The 26,190-nt window shown below is 52.4% G+C and overlaps 2 protein-coding genes across 5 annotated transcripts in view; both read left to right on the top strand.

Moving 5' to 3' along the window:
- GRK3 (G protein-coupled receptor kinase 3) overlaps window positions 1-9,084 on the top strand; it is a 46,483-nt gene extending 37,399 nt beyond the window's left edge. The window contains exons 15-21 of the mRNA XM_085238660.1: window positions 90-190; window positions 685-751; window positions 931-1,026; window positions 2,110-2,272; window positions 2,850-2,986; window positions 3,947-4,060; window positions 4,485-9,084. Coding sequence (XP_085094786.1) covers window positions 90-190; window positions 685-751; window positions 931-1,026; window positions 2,110-2,272; window positions 2,850-2,986; window positions 3,947-4,060; window positions 4,485-4,646 — 840 coding nt within the window. The 3' untranslated portion in view covers window positions 4,647-9,084. The remainder of the gene's footprint in view (window positions 1-89; window positions 191-684; window positions 752-930; window positions 1,027-2,109; window positions 2,273-2,849; window positions 2,987-3,946; window positions 4,061-4,484) is intronic.
- Window positions 9,085-9,369: 285 nt separating this feature from the next.
- MYO18B (myosin XVIIIB) overlaps window positions 9,370-26,190 on the top strand; it is a 44,878-nt gene continuing 28,057 nt past the window's right edge. For all 4 annotated transcript variants that reach the window (XM_085238651.1, XM_085238655.1, XM_085238652.1 and 1 more), the window contains exons 1-22: window positions 9,370-9,508; window positions 10,417-10,476; window positions 10,941-11,098; window positions 11,199-11,957; window positions 12,108-12,174; window positions 12,269-12,381; window positions 12,527-12,703; window positions 13,333-13,531; window positions 13,698-13,840; window positions 14,049-14,149; window positions 14,304-14,367; window positions 14,914-15,058; window positions 17,868-18,038; window positions 18,383-18,473; window positions 19,204-19,396; window positions 21,295-21,375; window positions 21,645-21,792; window positions 22,132-22,291; window positions 23,198-23,381; window positions 23,881-24,046; window positions 24,521-24,630; window positions 25,490-25,555. In XM_085238651.1, coding sequence (XP_085094777.1) covers window positions 9,370-9,508; window positions 10,417-10,476; window positions 10,941-11,098; window positions 11,199-11,957; window positions 12,108-12,174; window positions 12,269-12,381; window positions 12,527-12,703; window positions 13,333-13,531; window positions 13,698-13,840; window positions 14,049-14,149; window positions 14,304-14,367; window positions 14,914-15,058; window positions 17,868-18,038; window positions 18,383-18,473; window positions 19,204-19,396; window positions 21,295-21,375; window positions 21,645-21,792; window positions 22,132-22,291; window positions 23,198-23,381; window positions 23,881-24,046; window positions 24,521-24,630; window positions 25,490-25,555 — 3,495 coding nt within the window. The remainder of the gene's footprint in view (window positions 9,509-10,416; window positions 10,477-10,940; window positions 11,099-11,198; window positions 11,958-12,107; window positions 12,175-12,268; window positions 12,382-12,526; window positions 12,704-13,332; window positions 13,532-13,697; window positions 13,841-14,048; window positions 14,150-14,303; window positions 14,368-14,913; window positions 15,059-17,867; window positions 18,039-18,382; window positions 18,474-19,203; window positions 19,397-21,294; window positions 21,376-21,644; window positions 21,793-22,131; window positions 22,292-23,197; window positions 23,382-23,880; window positions 24,047-24,520; window positions 24,631-25,489; window positions 25,556-26,190) is intronic.

Consider the following 26,190-nt stretch of genomic DNA (forward strand, 5'->3'; position numbering starts at 1 on the left):
TACAAACACTGACAAAGCAAGCTGCTCTCCTGTGTGGAGCAAGCAGAGCGCAGCACTCCTGTAACCAAATGTGTCTTTCTGTGTCTTAGAATGTGGAGTTACCAGATTCCTTTTCTCCTGAACTAAAATCCCTTTTGGAAGGGCTCCTGCAGCGGGACGTTAGCAAGAGGCTTGGATGCCAAGGGAGAAGGTAAGTGTGGAGTTCTTGTACCATTTCAGTTTCCTTTGGTTTGGTCAGTTTGGTTTTGGGTAATTTCCGTCATTAAAGACTTTTTTCCCTCCCCCCAACTTCTCTGCAGTCATACTTACGTTGGCCTGTGAAAGCAGCTGCTTGCTTTGCCATAAACTTAGTATAATACTCAGTGGAGTGGAGTGAGTTGTTACTTAGAAGTAACGTATGGGATCTGACAGTGGAAGAGAACTGTTTGTTGTTCAGAATCATGGAATACTATAGAAGAACCAGGTTGATGGTTTGCCAGAGCTACAGCACTGTTGCCAATGTTTCCCCATCAAAGTTCTGTTGTTTGTGTAGGAACACTTTTTTTCTTATTTGAAAGAGAAAGCATTTTGCTGATTATTTCAACTGGTAGAAGTGCTTGACCTTTGAAGGCTTTGGATTTCTCAAATCCTTTTGATTTGTAAAGCCCCTTCATTTTATTGACTGGAGTTATTTTTATTTTGCAGTGCACAGGAAGTAAAAGAACATCCTTTCTTCAAAGGGATTGATTGGCAGCAAGTATATTTACAAAAGGTAAAGGGTTGAGAAACTGTAACTTATTTGTTAAAGCAGTCAACATGCAATATGCCTGAACAGTCAGTGGATAGAACACTCAGTATTCCTGTCCCCAGAACAGGTACCTGCTTGCACAAGTGCATGCATTTAAATAACATCAATTAATTGGTCTGACATTATGCTGCTTTTTCTTCTAGTATCCTCCCCCATTGATTCCTCCCCGAGGAGAAGTAAATGCAGCAGATGCTTTTGATATTGGGTCGTTTGATGAAGAGGACACTAAAGGCATTAAGGTATTCAACTTTAATGGATAGGTAAAGAATGGCACTTTGTTCTCCTACCCTCTTATGTGTGCACGCTTCTCAATGTGCTGGGGACCTTCTTCAAGTTTGTAAAGGTAATCCATGCTCTTATCAAGTGGTAGCATGGGCTTGGTTGGCTGTGGGTTTTCGTTTTAATTTACCAAGTCCTTGTGTTGTAAGTGCAGCTTGGCTCAGGTCTGCTTTCCTGTGACGAGGCAGGTAGTCCAAACGGGCTGACAGCTTTTGGGAATCAATCAGTTTTACAAGGATATGTGATAGTTTTAAGCTTTAGGAAAGTGGTAGAAGAGATAAAAGTAACTGTCAGCTTCCGATACTATTCAAAATCTAATGGAAATAACACCAAAGGGAAAAACCTGCAGCAAAAGCTGCTGGCGGTCCTGACCTGCGTGCTGTGCCCTCTCCTCCCATAGCTCCCTTGGGGCTGTCCCTGATGGGCTTTGCCACGTGTTCCCCAGCAGCCCAAACGTTGTTCTTATTATTGCAAAAGTGAGTCAGGGGAGAAACAAACCTGATAAGCAAAAAAGCCACATGAGCTGCTCACTGCCTAAAAACAGATCCTGCCCGTCAGTGTCACCTGCTGCGATTGCAGGAATTGGCACGGAAATGATTTTACGTGTTTCAAGAGAAATGCAGAGCTCTGGGAAGTTTCCTGCAACTCTGGAATGCTGTCATTCCTTCTACTGGGATTTTTTCGTGTGTGTGTGGAGAAAGATTTTAATGCAGTGAGGCTTTTCATTAACAGCAATTGAAGAATCCACCATTTGCGTTTACGTGGTGATTAAATGTAAATATATGCCATGCACATAGAATGTAAATATAATGGGGCAGGTGAGTAGGGCTTTTAGTGATAGCAAACCAAGCGAATTTGGAGCAGGTGGCCTATTCTCACTATATAAATTAAAATCAAGTTAGTATCCATGCTTTCTCTTGATGGCAGCTGTTCGTGCTGGGAGGTCAGGGGTCAAAACACCTGAAAGCTCTGAACTGCTGGGGATAAGAATGGTAGAACTGACTGAAATGTTGATTTCTTTTGTGTCGTTTTTCTCTTGCAAGTTGCTCGATAGTGACCAGGAGTTATATAAGAACTTCCCACTGGTAATATCGGAGCGTTGGCAGCAAGAAGTAGCAGAAACTGTTTATGATGCAGTAAATGCAGACACGGATAAAATTGAGGCCAGAAAAAGGGCTAAAAATAAGCAGCTTGGCCACGAGGAAGGTAATCTATCAAATACACTTCTCTCCATCTTTTACTGCTAGATAGTAATTCATGTGTTTGAGTTCGACACAACAGACTCCTATATTACTGTCACTCACCAACCATTGTTAGTATTCATGTAGTCAGTATCATATTCTTCAGACATTCCTTCATGTTTTGAAGTGCTGTATGATGACATAATGTTTTGGAAAGCCTTTCTTAATATCTTTTATAAATGATCCTCTGCAGCTTTTCATCATTTTGGCTTGTGGTGCTTGCTCAGAAAGGGGTTGATTTCATGGCAGAGAAGTGGGGGAATAAAGCAGGAGGTCCTCCCAGCAAGAGGGAAGTGCACCATGAGGCTCCGAGCTGTGGGTGGCAACGTGTAAATCTTTTAATAATAAAGTCAGAGAGCTTTTTAAGGACCAGATTCAGTTCTTAGTTACCCCACTGCAATCTCATCAGCTTACGTAATTAAGTCAGAATTGGCTCCATGCATGTGGATAGCACATTGACTCACCCCGCTCGGGGCTTTTATCAGCACAGCACGTGTGTAGGGTGACTTTGTTTCGCCTCCTGACGTTTCCTCTTTCGATAGATTACGCCCTTGGGAAGGATTGCATTATGCACGGGTACATGCTGAAGCTGGGGAACCCATTCTTGACTCAGTGGCAGCGGCGTTACTTTTACCTCTTCCCAAACCGACTTGAATGGCGAGGAGAAGGAGAGTCAAGGGTGAGTGGGGGCAATTTGGGGGGCAGCAGCTCCCGGGGTATGGAGGCACGTGGGGCAGATGGAGATCTCACACTCACACCTGCATCCCTGGAAGGAGAGTTTTGTCTGAACGGATTTCAGCTCAGGATAACTTCCCTTGAGTCTCAGTTTAGTCAGCAGGCAGCTGCGCTGCATTGAGGAAACATCAGGTTGAGTTGAGAGCCCTGTTTGCTTTGTTTCGTGATGTTTTAAGGGATTTGGTAGTTCATGGTGTTGTTTTTCATTTAGGTCCTCTGGACTATTTATACAAAAAAACATAGACTGGTAAGGCCATAACTGCTATAGCATTTTATTTCAAAGAAAATGCTATAGTAACTTTAGCTTAGTCCAGCTGTGACCATGTGGTGGGCAGACCATCTGTACGTGTAGTCAAGTAGGGGGTTAGAGTTTGGGGATGTTCTCATCTATGGGGAGAGCTTTGCTGCAAACTGCCCTGTGTTTGCTTCTTTCTAGGTATAAGTGGTGCTTCAGTATTCCCTCTCAGGTTTTTGATGTAGTCAATAAGGTTGCCTTTTTTCTTTTCTTTTAAACAGCAGTAATACTTGGAAAAATATATACAATTATATGCAACTCTCTGGAGAGAAAACAGTGAATATTTTGTTCGTAGACCCGCCTATTTGTAGATTCTTATTTCGTGCTGTCATTACTGGCTTTTTGAGCTCGAATTTTGTTGTCTCTATTTAAGCAACCAAACCCCCTTGCTAAATCTTTCTCTTACCTTATAACCTATTTTTAATTCATGACTCAGCCTTCAGAAGTAGAGGATGTTTGCTATGATGATGCTATTATGTTAGTAAATGGCTGTTAGTGTTCATAACTTCATTCATGGATATAGTCTGGAAAAATTTACCATTGGCTTTATTTGATGGGCAGTGGTTTTCTTCAAATAATCTCTCTGCTTTATTTTTGCAAACACTACAGCAAAACCTACTGACAATGGAACAAATAGTGTCTGTTGAAGAAACGCAAATTAAGGATAAGAAGTGCATCCTGCTGAGAATTAAAGGAGGAAAGCAGTTTGTCCTGCAGTGTGAGGTGAGTCTCACGTTTTTCGGTAGCTGTTAATCAGATGGCTTACATGGGATAGAATGACTGAACATTTTTCCAGGTCCTCCCCTTTGTCCTTTGCTTAAGTGTAGTTTATGTAGCAAACCTCATCCTAAACGAAGTAGCAAGTTCTAGGTTGGAAAGTAGGAAACCTGCAGCTGTATTAGCCTGCATCAATGGATTTCAGTGGCATTTGGGCCAGAAAGAGCTGAGTTTCGTAAGTAAGTAAAAGCTGCAGAACTTCTCAACCCATCTGGGGCGATGGAGGAGCAAAGGGCTGCATGTTTCCAATACCCAGAGTTACTCATTGCTTCAGAAAATTGGAGTAAGCTGCTCTAAGTGCTACCTAAAAGAGAAGACGGTGTTGGCAGGTTTACTACCAAGTGCCAAACGAGTTCTGTATCTCTTTCAGAGCGACCCAGAATTTGTTCAGTGGAAGAAAGAGCTGACAGAAGCTTTCACTGAGGCTCAGAGGTTGCTGCGCCGGGCGCCCAAGTTTCTCAATAAATCTCGCTCCACAGTCGTAGAGCTCTCCAAGCCACCACTCAGCCACAGGAATAGCAATGGTCTGTAGGAGGGGGAGAGAACAAATCTCGCTTAGGGAAAGCACTGCGTGAACATGTTGAGTTTCACAGAATCCTTATGAATTACTTTGTGCAGCCCTGGAAGTGGGATGTGCTCAGAAGAGGAAGAATTAGATGTTTACAGCATGGGGTAATGTCAGAACTCTGACTCTGGAGGTGGTGAAGTCTGGAACAATGGCAAGTGAATTGATGCTCCTAGCAGAGGTGGAAACCCTCAAACGTAGAGGCTGCATTTTGCTCCCATGCGTTCCTGCACCCCGGCGGTGCCCGGAATGGTCCGTTACGCTGGAACTACTGATGGAAGGAAGCTGTTGTCCCTGCAATACCCTCGTTTGGTGCACACCAAGCCTGGAAACTGCAATGGTTACTGCTAGCTAGGGTTACACGTGTGTGTAATACCGAACCCCTCAACTTTGGAAGGAGCTGCAGACTTGCCCTGTTGGATCACCTTTAATCTGTCGTGTTGCCGTGTCCTTCCCAGCCGTTACTGCTGACTCTATAATAACCTTTCTCCATACTGCTGATGATCAACAGTGTGACTCTTATGCACTTCAAAGTACTGAATTCTAACTGTCCTGTGGTTTAAATGTTATTGCTACTTCATGGAAACATTGAACTCAGATTATTCACTTGGTTTGTTGTACTCACTAAATAGTAGCTACCACCATTTTGCTTCTTCTACGTATATGCAGTACTATAACTGACACAATAGAGTAATAATTGGTGAAGAGGAATTTATGGTAGCTTCATCTAGTGCTCTGTTGTATAAATTGACTGTTTTAGCACAGTTTTTAAAGAGCAGATTCCTTTTGACAAGTTTACAGCCAACATAAAGACAGTTCTTTTCCATTTCAGGTCAACTGCACTTTTTAAAAATTAAAAAAGAAAAAAAAAAAAAAAAAAAGAAATTATTCAAATCCAATGCATTCTAGTGCATGTACTGGGTGAAAAGGCCTGGGGACCTCGGTACGTATTCCGGATGGCTCTTCACTTATGGGACGTGTGGATCCTTCTCTGTTGTACAGCACACATGGCAGGTGTGTGCTTGTAGCATAGCTAGCCCAGGTGCTCCCCGCAGCCGAGCTCAGGAGGTCCGTGTGTGCGTCACACGGCTCGGATGGCAACTGGATTTTTACTTTTCTTTCCTAGAGAAATCAAAACGTCCACGTTGAAAGCGGTCTGGGAAAGCTGAGGATGGAACGTAGCAAATGAGCTGATCATATGGCAGATCGGCCCGAGTGCTGCTTGAGACATCGGTCGTGTCATGTGGAAACTCTTAACTTGACAAAATGAAGATATGATCTCTAATTGTTAGGCAACTCGAAGCCTGTGGTGTCCGCCTCTCCCTGCTCGGTGTGGTGTCGGGGCTGAATTTGAGCTTTTTTTTCCTTTTCTTGCAATAGAAATCATTTTCTGCCCCGTTACGGAGGCACAGCTCTCACAGTACCTGCAGGTGGTGGGAAATGCCTCTGTAAGGGAAGCTCCTGTGCCCTTGCATGGGAGGGAGCCCCTCACTGCTGCCGTGTCCCATGGAAGGAGTGATGCCTTTGGGAAGGGATCCCTGAGAGCCAGGCGGCATCTTGGTGCGTGTCTTTTCCCATTTATTTTTTGAGTTGCTCTGTAAAAGGAGTACAGAATGCACCAGGCTTGCTGGTAAGAGATGCTTAACATCTCAGCATCCTCGGGAAGGAGCAATGCTGGTATTTACCAGTGGTTGGGATAGAGAATTCCCATCATGCTGGCACTAACTGCACACTGGGTATCACGACGTTCTTCCCCCAGTGCCATGCATGTTTCTTTTTGGGTTGGAAAGAAAACTCCAAATATGATCAACTCTACCCTCAGCTTTCACATAACTCATTCGTATTGCCTTTGATCATCACGGGTCCCATTCAGCTCCTTTGGTCACTTCCCACAACTCCGGGCGCAGTGCAGCAGAGCTGTGCCAGCAGGGGAGCACTGCCCCAGCACGGCTTTGGCACCCACTGACACCACAGCTGTCAGCAGGAGTGCTTTGCACTGATGTCTGTGGGTGTTTGCACAGAGCATGGCGTTGGTCACTGAGGACGTGAGGAGCAGTGCTGCTTTGTATGCGTGGTGACCACGGTGCGGCTCGTTTTGTTTTCTTTTTTCAAGTTCAGGGAAGTAAAGATAAAAGAAACCAGAGCTTCGGGCATCAACAGAGCGAGGTGAATGATTAAGCACAGATTTTTTTTAACAATTAGTCTGACAGTCCCTTTAAAAAATGATCCAGACTGAGGACTTAGGCACGCAGGGAATAGCTGCTTACATTGCAGCACTGAGAGATGCTAGATAAACCACGGCAGGCGCTCGCTGACGTACCCACATGCCTCCAGCATTGCAGGGCTTGTCTGTCGTTCTCTGGGTCTGATGGTGTGAGCTGATAGCAGGAGGCATTGGGCTGTGAGGTGGCTGCAGGATTTGGATGTGTGCTTGCTGCAGGTTCGGACTCAGGGGCTTTGATGGCAGACTGTTGGTGTGTCCCAGTGCTGCTGGCATAAGTTGGGCAGTTCTCTTCTAACGGAGTGGTTATTTTGCATATGCATGGGACTGCTAAAGGGACTTCCCCACGTCACCAAGTGTGGGTGGAGGAGGGGCTGTTGTGCAGTGTACAGTGGGAAGTAAATAGTTGTCGTCGTGTCTATTAATGTAAGGAAGGAGATTCCTGTTCTGCAAACGGGAAACCTGAAAAACGTATTTTGAAAAAGCATAGTATTAATTTTAATATTGTAAAAAAAAAAAAAAGAAAAGAAATAAATAAGGAAAATATCTAAAATATACAGAGAACATATGTATATCCAAACATCTGAGGAATTTCGAGATAATCTACTTTTGTTTCCTGTTGATTTCTATCCGTGGTGTACATATCGTGTGGATCGAATACTGTTGTTAAATTGTATTTTTATTTTGTGTTAAACGAATCACCACAGACTCAGCTTTATTTTGTTTATGTAAAGGTCGCTATGCTCTGTCGGTATAAAACCAAGAATTCTATTTTAACAAAAAAAAAAAAAAAAAAGAAAGAAAGCATTTTATATTATTTATTAAATACGTGTTCCTCCAACTTCTGACATTCCACAGCACTGCTCCGTGTGCACGGCTGGCTGCAGAGCAGCAGGGCCCTTTCAGGCAGGAGCTGTCAGCTTTATTCTGTTTTTCACATCCAAGTCCGACCACTTTCAGTGCCACCACCCTGCATGACGTTGTCAGGACCGTCTCTGAGTGCAACGACTGCAGAACATCTCAGATATCCTTTCCAACCACCCCTCGGTCTGGCCAGTAGCTGTAATTCCCCCTTTTTATCCCTCTGTTAGTCTCTGCTGGGTTGAACCATAACTGATGGCCCCAGAGCGGGGCAGGGAAGAGGCTGCTCGGGTTAAAAGGCTTTTTAATTGCAAGGTTTAATGAGGGAGCCCGGAGAGATGTAGGGTACTGGGGAAGGGGAGGTGAGCATCAGCTCAGAGCCGTTTGTGCTGTGCTGGGTCGGTGTTGGAGCAGATCCTCTGAGTGCTGTTGGCTGGGATGGGCAGGGCTGTGTGCTGGGAGCAGTGCTTTGGGACGGGCTGAGAGCTGCATTTCTGTCTGTAGCAGAGCCGTCCTGCCCCGGCGAGGTACAGAAATAGCATCAGATAGCTCACCAACCAAAAATAAGCCCGGTTCCCATCGTGGGCTCCACAGTTGGAGGAAGACGTTGAGGTGTTACAGTACGCGCTTTAGATTTCCACCCTGTGGTTGTGCAGCTGTTTGGGGTTAAAAATGCCATCCTGGGGGCGATGTGTCGTTTTGGTGGGCAGGGTCGGGCCCTGCGGACCCGTTGCCTGCTGCGGCATGGAGCCAGGAGCTGTGCTGGTGCATCAGAGCCCAGCGTGGGGAGCTGGGCACGTGCTGGAGCCGGGTGCCGTGGGGCTGCAGCTGTCAGCTCCCCACTGCAACAGGCGGCTGTTGGAGGGGGAGGGAGCTGGGAGCACAAGTGAGAGGGCAGCGAGTCTGAAAAACAGAATAAAGTGAGTGTGTCCCTCTTGAGAGGTGTTTCCATCGGCGCTGTTCCAGTGCCTAAAATCAGTCCTTCCAATAAAGGAGCAGATGCACAGCGATAGCTACTAAAGAAACCCATTGAAGAGAACCCGTTTTCAATGTGTAATTTAATGGTGGGAAAAGCCAGTATCTGTAAATAACTTTAGATATTGTAACTATGAGGATCACGATTTGTTTTATGTACTTGGCTCTTTCATATTTATTGTGCAGAGGAGGTTCCCCCCCGGCCGTGTGCTCCGTGACACGCCGCACTCGGTCCATCCCGCCAGTATTTTTATTAAAGGATCATTTGGGGACAGCTAAGCTGCTTCTGTGTGTTGGTCAACTGCTCTCATACAACGAGAACCCCAATAAAAAACAAACGTCATCGGAGTGCGTGTGCAGCGTGGTCCTTTCCTGTCCCGCAGCTCACTGCGCTTCTCCCCCAGCCAGCGGTGTTGGGAAACCAATGGGATCTGGAAGCACCCCCAGCAGACGGGATCACAGGGTCAGTTTCAGCTCTTGTTGGGTGCCGGGGCTCTCTGTGCCACCGGGCACGGTGCTGGGCACTGAGATGTGGGGATGCCTGGGGCACTGCGGTGGGTGGCGGGCTGTGGGGCTGCAGGCTGGGGAGCAGCAGGGCTCGGTGCAGCCCCGCAGGGTATTTTTAGCAGGGCCATGTGTCACCTCAGCTGCCACCGCAGTGGGGGCGGAGGGGGAGGCGCAGGCAGCCCCACACCGCGCCGCCGCTGCCTCCTGCGCTCTCGGCTCGCTGGGGTCCCGGCGTGGGCCCGCTGCCCCCCGGCACCGAACGCAGGTACGGGTGATCCGTGGGGGTCTTTGGGGGCACGGGGTTGGGCCGGGGGTCCATCGGAACCTTTGGGCTGTGCTGCAGCCCGGGCTGGGCCCCTCGGCTATTTTTAGGTGGGAATGAAGAGCGATAGCGGCAGCGCCGCTCCAGGGGTGGCTTCCAGCAGCGCTCCGGGCTGGAGGCTGTGGGGAAATGGGGAAGGGGCTCCTGCTGGGCCCTCCGAGGGGGCAGTGGGACAGGACCCCCTCTTGGCAGCCCCAGTGTGGGGACTGGAGCCACACAGCTGTGGCCCAAGTGGGGCTCTGTCCTGCTCCCATCTTGGGTGGCTGAGGTGCTGAGGGTGATCCCGACCCTTCTTTGTGCTCTGCTCTGTGCTGTGGATTCCCCATGGGTCCACCTTGGCTGTGGGCATGGGGCGGGCTGGGGGCTCTCTCTCTGTGGGGCTGCCCTGCGGGGCCAAGCTCCGAGCTGGTGTGGGGTCAGTTCTGGTTCCCCATGGTCTCTGGGGCAGGCGGCAGCCAGGGCACGTGGCGCCCGGGGCCATTGCCCAAGAAGGCAAATGGCATTCCTCCGCTGGGCTCCCGCACTCCTGCCCTTTACTGTACAAGGCGATAGGGCCCCAGGGCTGCGGTCTGCACGGTGCGTGAATGATCCCAACAGGTGAGGCTGGGTTCAGCCCCAAGCGGGGCCAGTCACGGTTGCGCCCGGTGCCACCGACACCGCTGTGACGCTGCCGCCGGGGCTGCACGTGGCCGTGCCCTCCGATGCTGTAAAACGACACGACCCCTCCGTGGCAGCTCCTGCCCCGGTGCCAGCTGGGCTGTGGGGTTCCTGTAGGGTTCCTGTAGGGCCCCCGGTGGCGGCTGCTTCTCGCTAACTCTCTCCTCTCTCTCCCCCTCACCCTCTGCTCTCAGTAAAGCTCCATCCCGGTTCCATCATGGCCATCTCCTCGCGCCTCGCGCTCTGGGAGCAGAAGGGAAGTGTTGGTCCTCATGTCCCCATGTCCCCGTGCTGCACGTCCCCGTGCTTGCCTTGTCTCCAGGCCTTCCAAATGGGCATCACTTTGCAGCCTGAATTTACTGCTCTGAGCAATGCCTGTTGTTCGGGTCTCCCTGCAGGGTTGCATCTCGGGTGCTGCACAGGGCTGGGGCAGCACAGGGCTCTGCACGCTGCAAACAGCTCCATGCCCCGCAGTGCTGGAGCAGCCATGCCCTCAGCAGCACGTGGGGCTGTTCTTCTTGCCGCTTGTCCTGCTGCTCTGCAAAGCCCCTCGCCCGGTGCCAACCTGTTGCCCATGGCCTCCCCGCATGCTAAGTGATGCCCAAAAAACAAAGCTTGGCTCAGCTGTTGCGCACAGCCGTGCTGCCAACATCCCTGCAGTGCTGCTGCGCTGCGCTGGGCTGTGCATTCCCATAACCCAACTTCTGCTTCTGCGAACAGATCCGGGAGGAGGACCGGGGCCCGCCGCCATCCGCGCCCCCACTACTCCTCTCTGTCATTCCTGGTGGGTTCATCAAGCAGCTCGTCCGTGAGACTGAGAAGGAGTCCAAGGAGGCGAGGCTGAAGAAGGCGGCCAAGGCCAGTGGGAAGGAGGAGGTGAGCAGCCATCGCACCGCGCTGCAGGCGGCCAGGGCTGGCTGGGGCACTGCGTGTCCCACCTTGGCCTCGGGTCAGAGCATTCTCCTTCTCTTGGCAGCCTGTGGTGGAGGACAGTCCAGCCCAGAGCAGGGATTCCCCAGCTGCCAAAGGAACCGTGGGCAGTGTGGGGAAGTCCTTGCAGAACGGGCTGCAGGCAGGTGGACAGGGGGGCAAGGGGACACCAACACACACAGCACCGCCCCCCGGGACGGCTGCACCTAGCTCCGATCCCAGCAAAGCTCCCACGGTGGCACAGAGCCCTTGGCCAGAGGGTCCTCAGGCAGTAAAGCCACAGAGTCCTGAGAAGAAAAAAGGAGGAGAGGAGAAGAGCCCCAAGGCTGCATGCCCCGGGGGGAGCCCCCCATCTGCAGCCCCAGCGATCAGCAAGGGCCCCCAGCACTGTGGCAAAGTGAAGGAGGGGGACGTGCCCAAGGGGAAGGGTCCTGAGGGCACCAAGAAGGAGAAGGGAGCAGCCCTGAGTGGCCAACAGTCCTCCAGCACAGCAAGCCCCAAGAGGGAGCTGGGACTGGGCAAGAAGGAGCTGGAGAAGATGAAGAAAGATGTTGGAGGTAGGAAGAAGGAACCGAAGGAAATGAAAGAGCCTGCAAAAAGCACAAAAAAGTCAGAGAGCGCCAAGAGGGAAGCAGGAGGCACCCAAGAAAAGCCTGACGGTGTGGCAAAGGGAGTGGGGAAGGCAAAGGGAGAGCCCCAAGAAAGCAAAGAAGCACCACAAGGAGGTGAAGAGGCACTGGCAGAGAGCAAAGCAGCACGTGTGGAGAGTAAAGAGGAGACAGGAGAGAGCGCAGACCAGGAGCAGGTAATGCTTGCAGCTGTCACCCTGAGCACAGTGCTGTCCTGGTGTCATGCAGCTCTCCTGCCCTTGTGGCTGTGGCTGCAGGCAGTCCTTGTGGCCGGGATGCTCTAGCCCTGCTCTAGCTCCCTGCAGTGCTGCTCTCTCCTCCTGCAGGCTCCCAAGGACGTGTGGTACGAAGCGGACAAAGTGTGGCTCATGCAGCAGGATGGCTTCGTGCTCGGTAAGCCCTCAACTCACAACGCTGAGGGCCGGAGGGGCCTTTGGTGTGGCCATGGCATGGCACTGTGTCGGTGGCTCATGGTGCTGCGTTGCAGCCACGCAGCTGAAACCCGACGTGGGGACACCGGAGCTGCCAGCGGGCAGAGTGCGGGTGCGCCGGGATGCAGACGGCAGCATCACCGAGGTGGATGAGGACAGCGTGCAGCGGGTGAGCCACACTGGGTTCCAGCGTGTATTTGGGGTGTATTTGGTGGGACACGGCCCAGGGTGGCTGTGGTGCTGGCAGAGAGAGGGTGATGGCACTGTGCTCTGCCCCACGGCTGCTCTCTGACAGCACCCGTTGCCTCCTACAGACCAACCCTCCCCACCTGGACCTGGCTGAGGACCTGGCCACGCTCCTCAACCTCAATGAGTGCAGCGCCCTGAACACACTGCAGCATCGCTACCACTCCCACCTCCCCTACACCTACGCCGGGCCCAGCCTGGTGGCCATCCGGCCCGGCCCCGACGCCGGCAACCATGCGGGGAAGGTGAGGGGTTGGGCGTGGGACTCTTCGTGGTACCCCGGGGCGAGGAGTCCGTGCTGGGAGGCGGACACCGAACCACCGAGTTCACACCGGGACATTGCGGAGGAGCTGGGAACTGCGGGCCGGCAGGTGGCACCGTGGGACCGCCGCAGTGCGCGGCCGGGGATGCTCTGCGTGATGCTCGGGGCCGGGGATGCTCTGCGTGATGCTCGGGGCTGGGGATGCTCTGCGTGATGCTCGGGGCTGGGGATGCTCTGCGTGATGCTCGGGGCTGGGGATGCTCTGCGTGATGCTCGGGGCTGGCGGTGCTGTTGGTTGATGCTTGGGATCAGGGATGCAGGAGGATGCTCGGGCTGGGAGTGCTGTTGGGTGATGCTCAGGAATGGTGATGCTCGCAGCTGGGCACTGCTCCCAGTCAAATAGTTTTCCCAATTTCTGGGAGAGAATCACTGTATTGCTGTACCCGCCTTGGGGATGTTGGGTCTGGGGCAGGAGCAGGTTGGGGAACAGTGCCTGAGGTGCGCTAGCATTCTCAGGGGTTTTCTGCAGCGTTCCCACACTGTGAAACATTTCCAGTCTCTTTCCATGAGAACCCTTCTGATCACTCTTTGGAACTCCCCCCTGGCCCACAGGTGTCCAAGGGGAGGCGAGACAGCACAGCACCACATATCTGCTCGGTGGCACAGAGAGCCTACAGGACCCTGCTGGCCCAGAGGCGGGACCAGGCCATCGTGCCCATGGGGCGCAGCGGTGCAGGGAAGACCACGAGCTGCCAGTTGGCCCTGGAGCACCTGGTGGGCACTGCGGGCAGCATAGATGGCCGAGTCTCAGGTATGAGTTGGCTCTCAGGTAAGAGTTGGGGCTCAGGTAGGCTGTTGAGCAATCAGCAGCACGAAGGCAGGTCTGGGTTTGGAGCTGTTGCATGGAGAGCGGAGGTGAGGGCAGGAGCGAGGCTTCCCAATGTACTGCTCAGGGGTTGCCCACGTTGGTTTTGCAGTGGAGAAGATCCAGGCAATGTTCACGGTGCTGGGAGCCTTTGGGGCAGTGAGCACTGAGCAGAACAGCAGCTCCACACGCTTCTCCATGATCCTCTCTCTGGACTTCAGTGCTTCTGGGCGCATCGCTGCCGCTCACCTCCAGGTACCCCAAGGACACTGCTACCTACTGAGCTCAGGGTCCCTGGGACCAACGCCATCCATGGCCCTGCAAGGAAATCCCAGTCCCTCCCCAGCTCCTAGTGGTATCTCCCCACCTGTGGGTGCTGTCGTCTGCTCCCTGTGTGCCTACACCATGCTCTGTGTGCTGGGGAATGGGGACCGCCACTGATGCCCACCTCTGCTCTCTGCAGACCATGCTGCTGGAGAGGAGCCGTGTCGCCCAGCAGCCCCCTGGGGAGAGCAACTTTAACATCTTTCCTATGATGCTGGCGGGCCTGGATGTGGCACAGAGGTGAGCAGCGTGCTGCTGCGGGGCCAATAGGGGCTGTGCAGGACCTCCCAGATGCCTTCCTCATTGTGGAGCTCTGCATGGGGAAGTTGGGAAGTGGCGTGGTCTGCATGGCATGGAGCTGGGCTCAGATTTTGCCTTCCCAAACTCCTTGTAGGACCACGTTGCACTTGCACCAGGTGGCTGAGAGCAACGCCTTTGGGATCAAGCCCTTCTCAAAGGTAAGGAGCACTGATGGAGCCCTGTGCCTCTCCTACCTGTGGTTCAGCCCTGATATTGCACCATGACAGTGGCTCTGGGGGCTGAGTGTTTCCTTTGGAGACTGCAGAATGCTATTTTAGAGGCTAAAAGCACCGCATTTGATATCCAGCAGCAGCTCCTTATTAGTCTGAGCCCTTCACAAAGGTTAGGCAGATCGCCAATGAGCCCAAGTGCCGGGATGAATCGCAGCAATTTGCAGTTACATCACCAGTGGGTGAATTCAATATTCAATCTTCATTAAGGAGCTCCAGTGCCAGTCTGGAGCCGCACAAATCGGCTGCTGCGTTGCTGAGGGCACGGCGAGGCCTCGAGCCCCACTGGTGCCACAGATTTGAGCTCAGGGAGCAGTTGCGATATTCAGTGTCAGAAGCACCAGGCTCTCCATGCAGAGATGCTCCCGTTGTTCCATGTCCCTTTCTGTGTCCCCGCATTGTCCCCTCCTGCCTGGCCAGCTGTACATCCCCATCCTTTTGGGTGCCCCACATATCCCCCCTCTCTTCCTGCAGCCCGAGGAGAAGCAGAAGGCGAGCGCAGCATTTGCAAAGCTGCAAGCAGCCATGGGCGTGCTGGGCATCACAGCAGAGGAGCAGGTGGCCGTGTGGAGAGTGCTGGCTGGCATCCACCACCTGGGAGCCGCGGGGGCCTGCCGAGGTAAGGGCTGTACCCTCCTTCCCCCATACCCACAGGCAGTGCAGTGGGCAGGGCTGGGTGCTGCTCTCCGGAGGTGAGCTGCCATGGGACCTCCTGGCACCAATCGTGGTGTCATCACTTGAGTGCCTCATACAGTGCCTGAGCTACACGAGAATGGTTCCAGATGAGAACTGTAGTTATGAAGGCTTTGTTAATACAAGCATACAGAGATTGCCATATCCCTTATAAATTATGCTAAGCGGTGTGCTAACCCGTCTGGGAGAGAGCCCCACTGATTTACACCCTTCAATTTATGAGGGCTGCGTAAAGGCTGCTATAAACTCAGCACAGACATCCATAAACGTCTCCACAACGTGTCATAACACATCTCGTGGTAATTTATGCCATTAATCATCTATTAATTATTTTAAAAGGATAAATGCTGTCGTCACTTAGAGAGCATTCTCCTTCCCCTTCCCTCTGGTGTTCTGTCTCCCCATCTCCCTTCTCCCCTTTTATATGGTAGAGTGTGACAAAGAAGCTTTTGGTAAAACCAAAGCCCTTCTGCCTTAAGAGCTTCCAGGACAGCAGGATTTGGAGATGTGTCTCCTTCCTGGTGCCATGCCATCAGCTGGGGCTGAATGCTTTGTTAGCATTTTCAATCCATTCTTATAATTACCTGAGCCGATTTGCTCTGACTTACGTTGGGACTGCCTGTATGTCACTCGGGAGTCAGGCGAGGGCTGCATTCACAAAGCCTTGGAGCAGTTCTTGTGGTGTGAAGAGGAATGTGAAGAGTTGGGCTGGGGCTCCGGAGCCGCGTATGGGATTAGCAATCAGAGCATGTCTCAGCAGCACTCGCTTCGCTATCGATTCCCCCATCGTGTGTCAACCAAAGGGGAGAAATGAAAGGAAATACGGATAAAAAATGGATCAAAGCCGGATGGAGCAAAAGTCTCGGCGGGGGCGATGACTCTTTTAATGTGGTTAAACCTGTCTCCTGATCGCCATCTCTTCCCTTCCCTCTCATGCCCTTTGAAGATCTGCGCTCAGCATCCTCTCACCGAGGGCAGCCCCTCCTCCCACGGCGCATTCCGAGCCCCTCTCCTGCGCTTTGCTCCCTCTGCTGATTGCCGTCGTCTTGTCACAAAGGCGCTTGTCCAGGAATGAAGCAGGAGGGAACAGCACCATCTCCCTCTGGCTGGGAGCGGAAAATGCATTTGTGGCGAGAAAAACACCGAGAAGAAAAGGCTGAATTTCAAAGCTAAGGTGTCAGCAATTCCCCTTTGCTTTTGAAATGCGTCAAAGCGGCTCTTTTTACGAGAAACAAGCCGACATCCAGAGGCCGGCAGGGCACCTTAGGTACCCATTCACCTAAAAGAGCTTTCAGTCCCCTTTGTGCACCGCGGAACACGGCGTATTTTCATTTCTTCATTAGCCCTCTAACCGAGAAGGAGGGCTCGGGCACAGCCGGGGGTCGGCACTCAGCTCCCTCTCCACTGCTGCTTTGGATGGAGCTGCAGTTCTCCAGGGAGAGGCTGGCATCGCCAGGGTTCTGCTCTTCCTTGGGGTTTTGGTTTCCTTCAGGATGCAGATAGGTGTTGCATTAGAAGCACAGTGCAGGGTATCTGTGCAATGTGGGGTCTGTCTTGTGGAGCAGGACCCAGGGCTCTGCACAGTGCTCTGGATCCCCTGTCCTGGTGGCTGAGGGCAGAGCAGGGACGCCTGGTTTTGTTACACCAGCTCTGCTGCTTTGTCCTGCCGGGAAGGGAAGCGCTGCTCTGCTGCCTGCTGTCGTTCATCACAATGATCCCTGGAAAAGATTGCATTAGGGCTGGCCTCTGCATCCTGCCCATTTTTCTCTCTGTTAAAGCCTTCTGCTCTTCAGCACTCGGGTTTCCTGCTGCAGGGAGAAGCACGTGGGGAATGTTTTCAGGATATTCTCCTTTTTTTTTTTTTTTTTTTTTTGTCTTTCCTGTTCCGAGCAGGCTGTCTCTGTGCCCCCCGAGTTATGGTGCTATCTGTTCAGTGCTCTGACATCTTTATTACAAACAGCTGGGGAAACGCAGCCAGAGTGGCAGATTTCTTTAATCATGCTATTACACAGCTCTCCCCTTTGTTATATATAGGCTTCAACATGTCATACATCAGCCAGTGGGTCAGCGGAGAACAGACTGCAGGATTTAGAACAGGACAAATAGATTACCCCCATCCAGCCGGGAGGATCCTCTTCTCCCCTTCAGTTGGTAATCCCATCAGCACGCCCGCTGGGCTGCTTGCTGCCCGTGTTTGCTGGTTGCAAGGCATTCAGCCCAGCTGCCACTTGCCCTGAGCTGCCCAGCCCTCCCTGGTTGGAGCAGTGGGGAACTCACTGTGATGTGAGATGTCTCATTCCCAACAAAAATTATGCCAAGTGATGACCCAAATGGGCCAAATCGATCCAGGGAAGAGAGGAAAATCTTTTCGGATCTCTTGGAGATGTTACAGAGGCAGGGAGTGAGGGAAGCTCCCGACCACATCCACCGTAATTGAAAATTAAAGCAGCAGCCTATAAAGAAGGGCATAAAGCTGAGCAGCACGGCAATGAAAGGAATTGGAAAGCAGCGCTCCGCCGGCTTGCAGAGCACGTGGGGCTGCAGCACCCGAGAGCATCGGCTGCAAAACCCCTCCAAGCACAGCAATGCTCTTCATGCTCCTACTGCAGAGCAGGTGCTGGGGGCTGCGGTGCTGCGCAGGATGCCCTTGATGGAATCCTTGCTGCAGGACCGCCGCCCGCCTCCATCCCATGTGCTGTCTCTGTGTGTGTTTGATGCCTTGCCTCCCCTTGCAGTGGGCCGCAAGCAGTTCATGTACTTTGAGTGGGCGACGCACGCTGCCGAGGTGCTGGGCTGTGAGCTGGAGGAGCTCAGCACCGCCGTCTTCAAGCACCACCTGAAGCAGATCCTGGCGCAGGCGGCAGCACGGGGCGGCGCGAGGCCCTCCGAAGAGGAGGGACCCTCAGGTACCTGGCACTCCCTTCTCCCTTTCCTCATAGAGTTCCTATTTCCATATGGGATATTTCTATTTTCATGTGGGAGTGCGATAGAGCCCTGATTACCACCTGGAAAGGACACCTGGGGATGAAGGAATGCGGGTGATGCCTCTGGAAGATCAGTGATGGGGCTCTCCCTAGAAATGGGGAGGGAAAAAAGAAAGAAATGCCATGGGGGCAGCAGGGTGGGCTTCTGCTGTGCCCCATAGCCTAACTTGGAGCACGTGCACAAAGGATGGGGCACTGGAGGGGCTGCAGGCACAAAGGTGGCTGTGCACAGGCAGGGAGCAGTGACTTTGCTCCTCTCTCTGCAGGGCAGAAGATGACGGGTGTAGAGTGTGTGGAGGGAATGGCTTCAGGTCTCTACGAAGAGCTCTTTGCTGCGCTCGTCTCCATGATCAACAGGTATGGGGCCAGCACTGCCTCCTGCTGAGCTTGGTGATGGGTGAGATATCATGGGCTGGAGCTGGGGTTAGCGGTGTGCAGGGAACCCACAGGGAGCCATGCAGCTGCTGTGTGGTTGCAAGGGGGAACAAAATGTTGCAAAGCATCCCTCCTCTGCTCACCTCCATCTGGAAAGCTGGGAGGGAGGGGCATCCCTTGTACTGAAATGACCCAATCATTTAAATGGAATGCTTGACACTGGGGTGAGGATCAGACCCCAAACAATTCACTTTTCTCAATTCAGATGTGCAGTCCAATTTGTACAAGTCAGCACCCACATGAAACCCAGTGCTCAGAAATACTCTGTGTTGTTCCAGCGGGTCTATTTTTACCTGTGGTTGAATATTTTCATTTTAATTCCTAGCAACCGCATTCCAAAGTGAAATCAGTGATGGTACTCTAAGACCTTGCAGAAGATTCTCTCGAATAGCAGCGCTAAATCATGCTGTACCCTATTCCCTTTAAAGCTAGTGTTGCTTTGCTTGACTTTATTCCCCACGCCGACCCATCACCACCTATCAAAGCATTGCAATGGTAGCAAGAGAGAAATGGCATGCTGCTGTGCAGTCCGTGTGCTGGTAGTGATGGTGATGGCTCTAAACATCCAGGGTGCCACGAAGGGACACAGGCAGGGAGAGGCTGGAAGCTAGCAGAGGGTCGGTGTCACCCCACGCTGTGTGCCCATCCCCAGGTCCTTCTCATCCCAGCACTTCTCCATCGCCTCCATTGCGGTGGTGGACACCCCTGGCTTCCACAACCCGCGGCACCAGGGTGGGCAGCGGGCAGCCACGTTTGAGGAGCTGTGCCACAACTACGTGCATGAGCGGCTGCAGGGGCTCTTCTATGAGAGAACCTTTGTCTCGGAGATGGAGAGGTACAAAGAGGTGAGCGTGGGCGCATGGGGCTGCCTTGGGCAGATGCAGTGCCTGTGAGCTGCTGCAGTGAAAGGGACAGCGCTTTGGGGCTGTGATGGAGGAGTGCTGCAGGAACACAGGGTCTGCAGGCCCTTCCTCCTTCTCACCCCAGCAGTGTCCTTGTGGGCACTTGTGAGGCCACAGGGTGACCTTTGGGTAACCATTGTGGGAACATGGAGGGACATTTGAATGACCATGGAGGGATTGTGGGGAGGAGAGGGTGTGGCCACGGAGTGCTCATGTGTTGACCTTGAGAAGATCAGAGAGGGGAAATGGGTTGACAGTGAGGTGACCATAAGGGGATCACAGGGTGGAACATTTGGAAACTATGAGGCAACTGTGAAGGGACCAAAGTGAGAACACGGAATGACCATGAAAGGATCATGGGCAGAACGTGGTGTGACCATGAGGTGATCATGGAGATACCACAGGGGTAAAACGGGGGAATGTAGTGAGTAATAGGCATTGAAGAAATGACTATGGGGCAATCATTCTGAGGCCATGTAGTGACCACTTGATGACTCTGGGAAAACCGTGTTGTGACCATTGGGTGACTATGAAGGAACTGCGGTGTGAACAAGGAATCACACGTGAAGGGATCACGGGGTGGACAACTGACTGGCAGTGAAGTCAGTATGAAGGGATTATTGGGTAACCATGAATGGACCACGTGAAGGACGTGGTGGGACGACTGGGTGACCATGACGTTGAGGATACTTGGCAGTAAATTCAGAGCCTTCAGCAGTTAATTAAAAATCTTCAGCAAGTTAACATTCTGATCAGGGAAGGTTGTTTCCCCTAGTTGAACAGGACATCTGGTGCCCAAAAGCAGGCTCACAGCGTTCCTTTGGAGAGGTACCATGTACCATGCTATGATTGATAATAGTCACCATAAAAATTAAAAATTCCTGGTTATAATTCCTAATTAGAAACTTAATCAACAGCCATGTTTTCTGTAAATAAGTTCTTAACCAAACATGGAACCTGGCCTACTTAACACATGACATACTTCCCAAGCCACGGATAGGGCCCTGGGAAGCCTGATGTGTTGGGGGGCAACCAACCCATGGCAGGGGGTTGGAACTGGGTGGGCTTTAAGGTCCCCTCCAATGAAAGCTATTCTATGATTTGTGAGGCATCTCCTCAGGTTTGCCCCTCCCAGCTGAGGAGCTCTGCACCCTTCTAGTGGTGCAGCTGGGCTTTTCCTAAATTAGCTCAGGTGTTGAATAATAGAGAACAGAAAGGAAAATGATAAATTATTGCAGAAATAAACTGCTGGAAAATCTACTGGCAAAAATGAACTTATTAAGCTTGTAGAAGTAACTTTAATACCTTCAGCTCTGGAAAAATGGTTGAATTCCCACGGCTTAATATTCACATGCCGCTTGCCTCCAGTAAGTATAGATGTGCCCTTCAGTAATGATGAATATGCATCTACCAGCCGAGCATGAAATGAAGGAGCCTGGCGGGCTCGCCCTGCCTTGTGCCGGTGCTGCCCTGCCCCAAACATGGGGCTTTCTGCTGCCACCCCCTGAGCCCCAGTAACACCACAGGGTGCTGGGAACATGAGACCTGCTGGCCCCACCAACCTGAAGTAGAAAGGGAACATGAATGGCGGCCCTGCCCGCCAGCTGCATGTTAATAATTGATTGTTTCCTCGGTGCTCTCTTGTTTGGTCCTGTTATTATCATATCCATCATTTATGCAGCTTGTCTGACACTCACCGAGTGCTGTGGAGCCCTTGGAGCGTGGTGCTCTGTGCCCACAGAACTGTCCCTGGCGGCAGCTCCGCTCCATCACCCTCCCCATGTACACACACCTGCGGTCGGACTCCTGACTGAAGTGAGCTTTTAAATAATGTTTTCCAGGAAAATGTTGAGGTGTCTTTTGATCTTCCAGAGCGCTCTCCACTGGCCACGCTGTCCATCGTTGACCTGAACCCCTCGCAGGTAACTGGGCCCAGTGGCCACTGGGGGAATTGGTCGCTCTGCCCATGCCTGGAGCATCTTTCCTCTGCTCGGAGGGCTGCAGAGGCCGTGCTACCTCATGGTGTGCAGTGCACGTGGCGTGAGTTACCAGGGGCACGCAGCTGGGCAGAGGTTTCCTTTCTTCCCAGCTTAGGGCAGAGGTGCTGGGGAGTGGGGCGTGCTGGCTGCAGCTCCTGGCCACCTCCTGTCCCATTCCTGGTGACCCAAGGGACACCTCCACTCTTTGACAGCCACAGGTGCTGCCCAGCAGCCTGGGGGCCGACCGCAGGGGGCTGCTTTGGATCCTGGATGAGGAGGTGCTGATCCCAGGCTCTGGAGATGGTGCTGCTTTTGACCGCCTCTGCTCTTACTTTGCCCCAAAAGGATCTGACCAGGATGGTGAGTTGGGCATCTCCCCACACTCCGGCTGCATTGCTTCTGGAATCACCATTTAGCTACAACAATTCAGGAAACCCCCCAGAAAATTAACTATTTCACTTTCCTTCTTGGGCGATCCTTGTCTGCTAAGAAACGCAGAGCTGGGTTCTCTCCCACCAGTGAAAACAGTGTGGGTTCCCCATGCACCATCACTGTATTGTGCCTGGAGAGCATGGTCTGCAATGTTCTGCTAGGTGCACGCCGTCTCCTGGCCCTGCTGGCAGTGGTAGCCCCATGGGAACCTGATTGTGACCCCCTTGGGGTGCAGTTGACCCCCTCATGGCACTGTTGCTATTGCAGGGGCCGGCTGTGTGCGCAAGTGTGAGCAGGCACTGCACTTTGAGATCCCACACCAGCTAGGCACCGACCCCGTGCGCTATGACCTGACGGGCTGGGTGAGCAAGGCCAAGCTCAACCTGTCGGCAGAGAACGCCAGTCAGATGCTGCAGCAATCTCAGCTGTGAGTACGGGGCATGTGCTTGTGGTTGCTCCGTGGGAGAGGGGCGGGATGGGGAAGGAAGCAAGGAAAAAGCCAGGAAAAAAGCTGCTTTTGGACCAGCTTTGTTGGAATATTTAGAATTTAGTAAGGTAGGGGAGCAAAGCCAAGTGATTTGATGTAGAGCTACTCAGCCCCAGCTGATGAGCAGCTAGATGTGCATGGTTTGATTATCGTGGATGCTCAGTAGAGAGCTGGTAAATAATGCCATCCCATCCAAGTCATCCCATAATACTTCCTATCAAAATTACCTGAAGCAGTAGAGATGTGTCTAACCTTAACCTTAATCCAATGCAGAGAAACTCAGTGGAATGCAACACAATAAAATGCAGTGGAATTCAATGCAATCCAGTGAAGTGAAATGAAATCAAATGCAGTGCAATGTCATGTCATCCTAAGCCCAACTCTAACCCTGCTGCAGGGGAGGTGAAGTGGGGAGAATGCTGGGTGCTGCTGTCCCACAGCTAGAACGGCCCTGCAATGTCCTTGGCTCTGCAGCATCGCAGTGCAGAGGCAGTGAGGCACCCATGTAGCAGCACTTCTCTTTCCCTGCTGCATCCAGCAACCTTGTAAACTACTGAAGCTGAAACACAAACACGCTGTTACAGATGTCTCCACACACGCCGTGATTTTAACCTTCCGCTTAAGCCCTGCCAGCTCATTTTGTTCTGGGGTTTGGTTCAGGGAAGTTCTAATAGCGACAAGCATCGGGGTTCTCTATGCAGAGAGAAGCCAGGAGCTGTGGGGCAGCACTGCATGAGCACCAGTGCTGGATTTGGCACCGACCTCGGGCTGCAGGTTGCTGGCAGCAAGGTGTCCCCGTGCTGCCCCTGCTGCATACCCAGCACCTCACTCTTTTCTTGCCCACAGGAATGCACTGCAGGAGCTGGCAATGCTGCGCCGCGGGGTGCCGCGGGTCTGCCGTGCTGTGGCGGGGCTGGAAGGGTGCTCACAGGCGGCCCTGCAGCGCAATGCCTGCGTCAGGAAGGTCTTCGCCAGCAGCTTGGCTGCAGTCAGGAGGAGATCGGTGTGCGCCCAGCTCAAGCTGCAGGCGGTGAGTGCAGAGACGGGAGCAGGGCTGTGCGTGGCTCCTCTCGGCTGGGGATGCCGCGCTGGCTGCAGGTGGCCGCTGCTGCTCAGGGAGAGCATCGCAAGGAAACAAGTCACAAAGCAGATTACATGCACACCTTGCTGTGCTGCTGGTTAATCCTCTTAAGTATGCTGGCCCTCCGTGCTGGCTGTGCGCCAGCCTCCTGTTGCTCACACTGTAGTGGGGTGCCTGGGCTCCCAGCAGATCCAGCAGCCAGCTTTGTACGTGTCCTGGCTCCCCCCAGCCCAGTGGAGTCATAGAATCACAGAATTTTTTTGAGATAGAAGTGACCTTTAAGGGCCCCACTCCCCTGCAGTGAACATCTACAACTCTACAAAGTGCTCAGAGCCCTGTTTCCAGGGACAGGGCATTGAGTGATGCATTTGGGAACAGAAAACCTGGGGTTTTGGGAGAAAGTCTTGCTTGCTTACCTCCCATCCCACTGATCTCTTCTTTCCCCTAGGACGCTCTCACTAGCCTGCTGCGGCGCTCCCAGTTGCACTTTGTGCACTCCCTGGTTCCAGGGACAGCGGTGGAGAAGGCAGATCCACTGCTGCTGGATGTGCCGGCCTTGCGAGCCCAGCTGGGGGGCACCCAGCTCCTGGATGCCCTGCGCCTGCGCCGCACTGGTACGCACTGCCCTCCTGCAGCCCCTGCTCAGCCCTTCACACTTCGCTCATGCCCTGCCTCTCACTGGACCTGCTTCACCACATTGCCCGTGCCTTTGGCGATTTTTGAAAGGTCTCTTCATTGCTGGTGGCGCAGCCTGAGCACAATGAGTGCAGTGCCCCGTGCTCCCTTTGCAGACCCATGCATGACTTTGTTCTTCCACCCTCTGGGATCACAAAGGGCCCAAACAGGGGGCTGGGAACATTTTCTGGATTGCACAATGTGCCACTTTATCCAGCCGCCTTGAGCACGTCTTTGGTTCCCTTCCTGCTGCTTCTGTTTTGCCTTCATTTTGTTCAGCTTATCCAGCCGTCTCACCTGCATCCCACTTTGCTGCATGCCCCAGCAGCCCCTGCACTGCTCCCTCCCTCCTCAGCAATACAAACCTCACCACCAGCTCATGCATCCTGCCCAGAGGTGTCTGTTGTCCCCAGGGTATGCGGACCACCTGCTCCTGACCCATTTCCGACGGCGCTTCCAGGTGCTGGCTCCAGCTGTTATGAAGAAGTGCACATCTGCCTACGAGGTGCCGGATGAGAGCAAGGTATATCCTGACAGAGAGCACCATCTTGGGCTCTGCCCATGCCCATACTCAGCACAGTCAGGGCCCTCCCTGCAATTAGGAGCTATTACCGGAGCTCTTCAAAGGAGCTTGGTCTTGCCCTGCAGAAGGGGGCAGCTCCTTCCTGGCTCAGCCATTCAATACATTCAGTGCTATTATTGTCATCGCTGTGCTGGGGCTGTGGGCTCAATGCCTAAAGCTCTGCTGAGCCTCTCCTGGCAGCAGTGGGTGATGTGCTCTGCTCTCAGCCCTGGAATTTCTCCCTCTTAAGGCTGTGTTTTTGCAAAGGCTGTAATCACTCCTAGTGTGGGCTGCATTTGCCAGGGTTATTGCACCATGGAGAGGACTTGGAGAAACCAGCCTGAAAATGAAGCCTATTACTGCTTCTTTTTAATACTTAAGAGCAAAGAGCTTTGGAAAACCTGCTGGGTTAGGGCTGGGGGTGTCCCAAAATATGTGGAGCTGAGGACAAAGCAGAATCACCCCCCAGGGACCCAATGCAGCTCAAGGAGCATGAAGCTCTGGCTGGCACCAGAGGAACAAAGGCCAGGATCTCCCAGTTGAACAGGTTTTATAATAAATCAGTAGCAAGGCTGGGGAGAGTCGCCCGCATGCCTGGAATGAGATGTGGGTAAGCCAGAGAGGTGAGGGGAGATCAATCAAAGACGGACATGTGCTCTATTGTGCAAACTGCCAGAGTGCATACACATTCAGTAAAGACCTCGGGATTTAATGAGACAAGTCTGACAGTCAGAAAAGGTCAATATTGTCATTAAAGAAGGCAAAGGGGACTCACCAGCAGCGCATAAGCTGGGAGCTGCAATGCATTCCCTCCCTGCAGGCAATCGAGGAGCTCTTCCAGGCGCTGGATCTGGAGAAGAAAAGTGTGGCCATAGGACGCAGCCAGGTACAAAGGCATCACCCTGGGTTATAGTGTGCCTCATCCTGAAACCCAACCCAGCCACCCCCAACATCCCATGGAAGCAATGGGGCTTGGGGAGCTTGGTCTCTTTGTGTAGGGGTGAAACCTGCCAGACCGGGCAGCAGTTGTCCCAGCAACAGAGTTTGAACTTAAAGTTGATAGTCTCAAAGGAAAATTAATTTCATATGCATGCTTGCCTTCAGCTCTCAGAGTCTGTAAGGAAAGAATTCATGAAATGGTTCTGTGGAGTGAAATAACTTTCTTTTATCCCGTGCAGTGCAGTTTGCAATTATCTCTTCTATGAAACCCTTGTACTTAATCAATAGTGCGATAGCAGCTCCAGTCACATCTTGTTATATGGCAGTTGGTTTTGCCATCACTTTGAGTATTGATTTTGCACTAGCTTCTAAAACTCACTGGCTTGTGAAGTTAATACAGACCTTAATGAGACAATCAAATAGGTGGTGGAGCAATCATAACATTATCTCAAGAAAGCGATCTTCCCAGGGATTGTTGTTTGATTCAGTTTGGCTTCCTTAAAATGCAACTCTTGGGGTGTACCTTTGGGTTCATGAGTGTCATTCGTTATTACTGAAGCTGCATTATGCAGATGGTGCATG

Source organism: Meleagris gallopavo, chromosome 17, assembly GCF_905368555.1.
Source record: "Meleagris gallopavo chromosome 17, MGAL_WU_HG_1.1, whole genome shotgun sequence".
In the NCBI taxonomy this organism is placed as follows: Eukaryota; Metazoa; Chordata; class Aves; order Galliformes; family Phasianidae; genus Meleagris; species Meleagris gallopavo.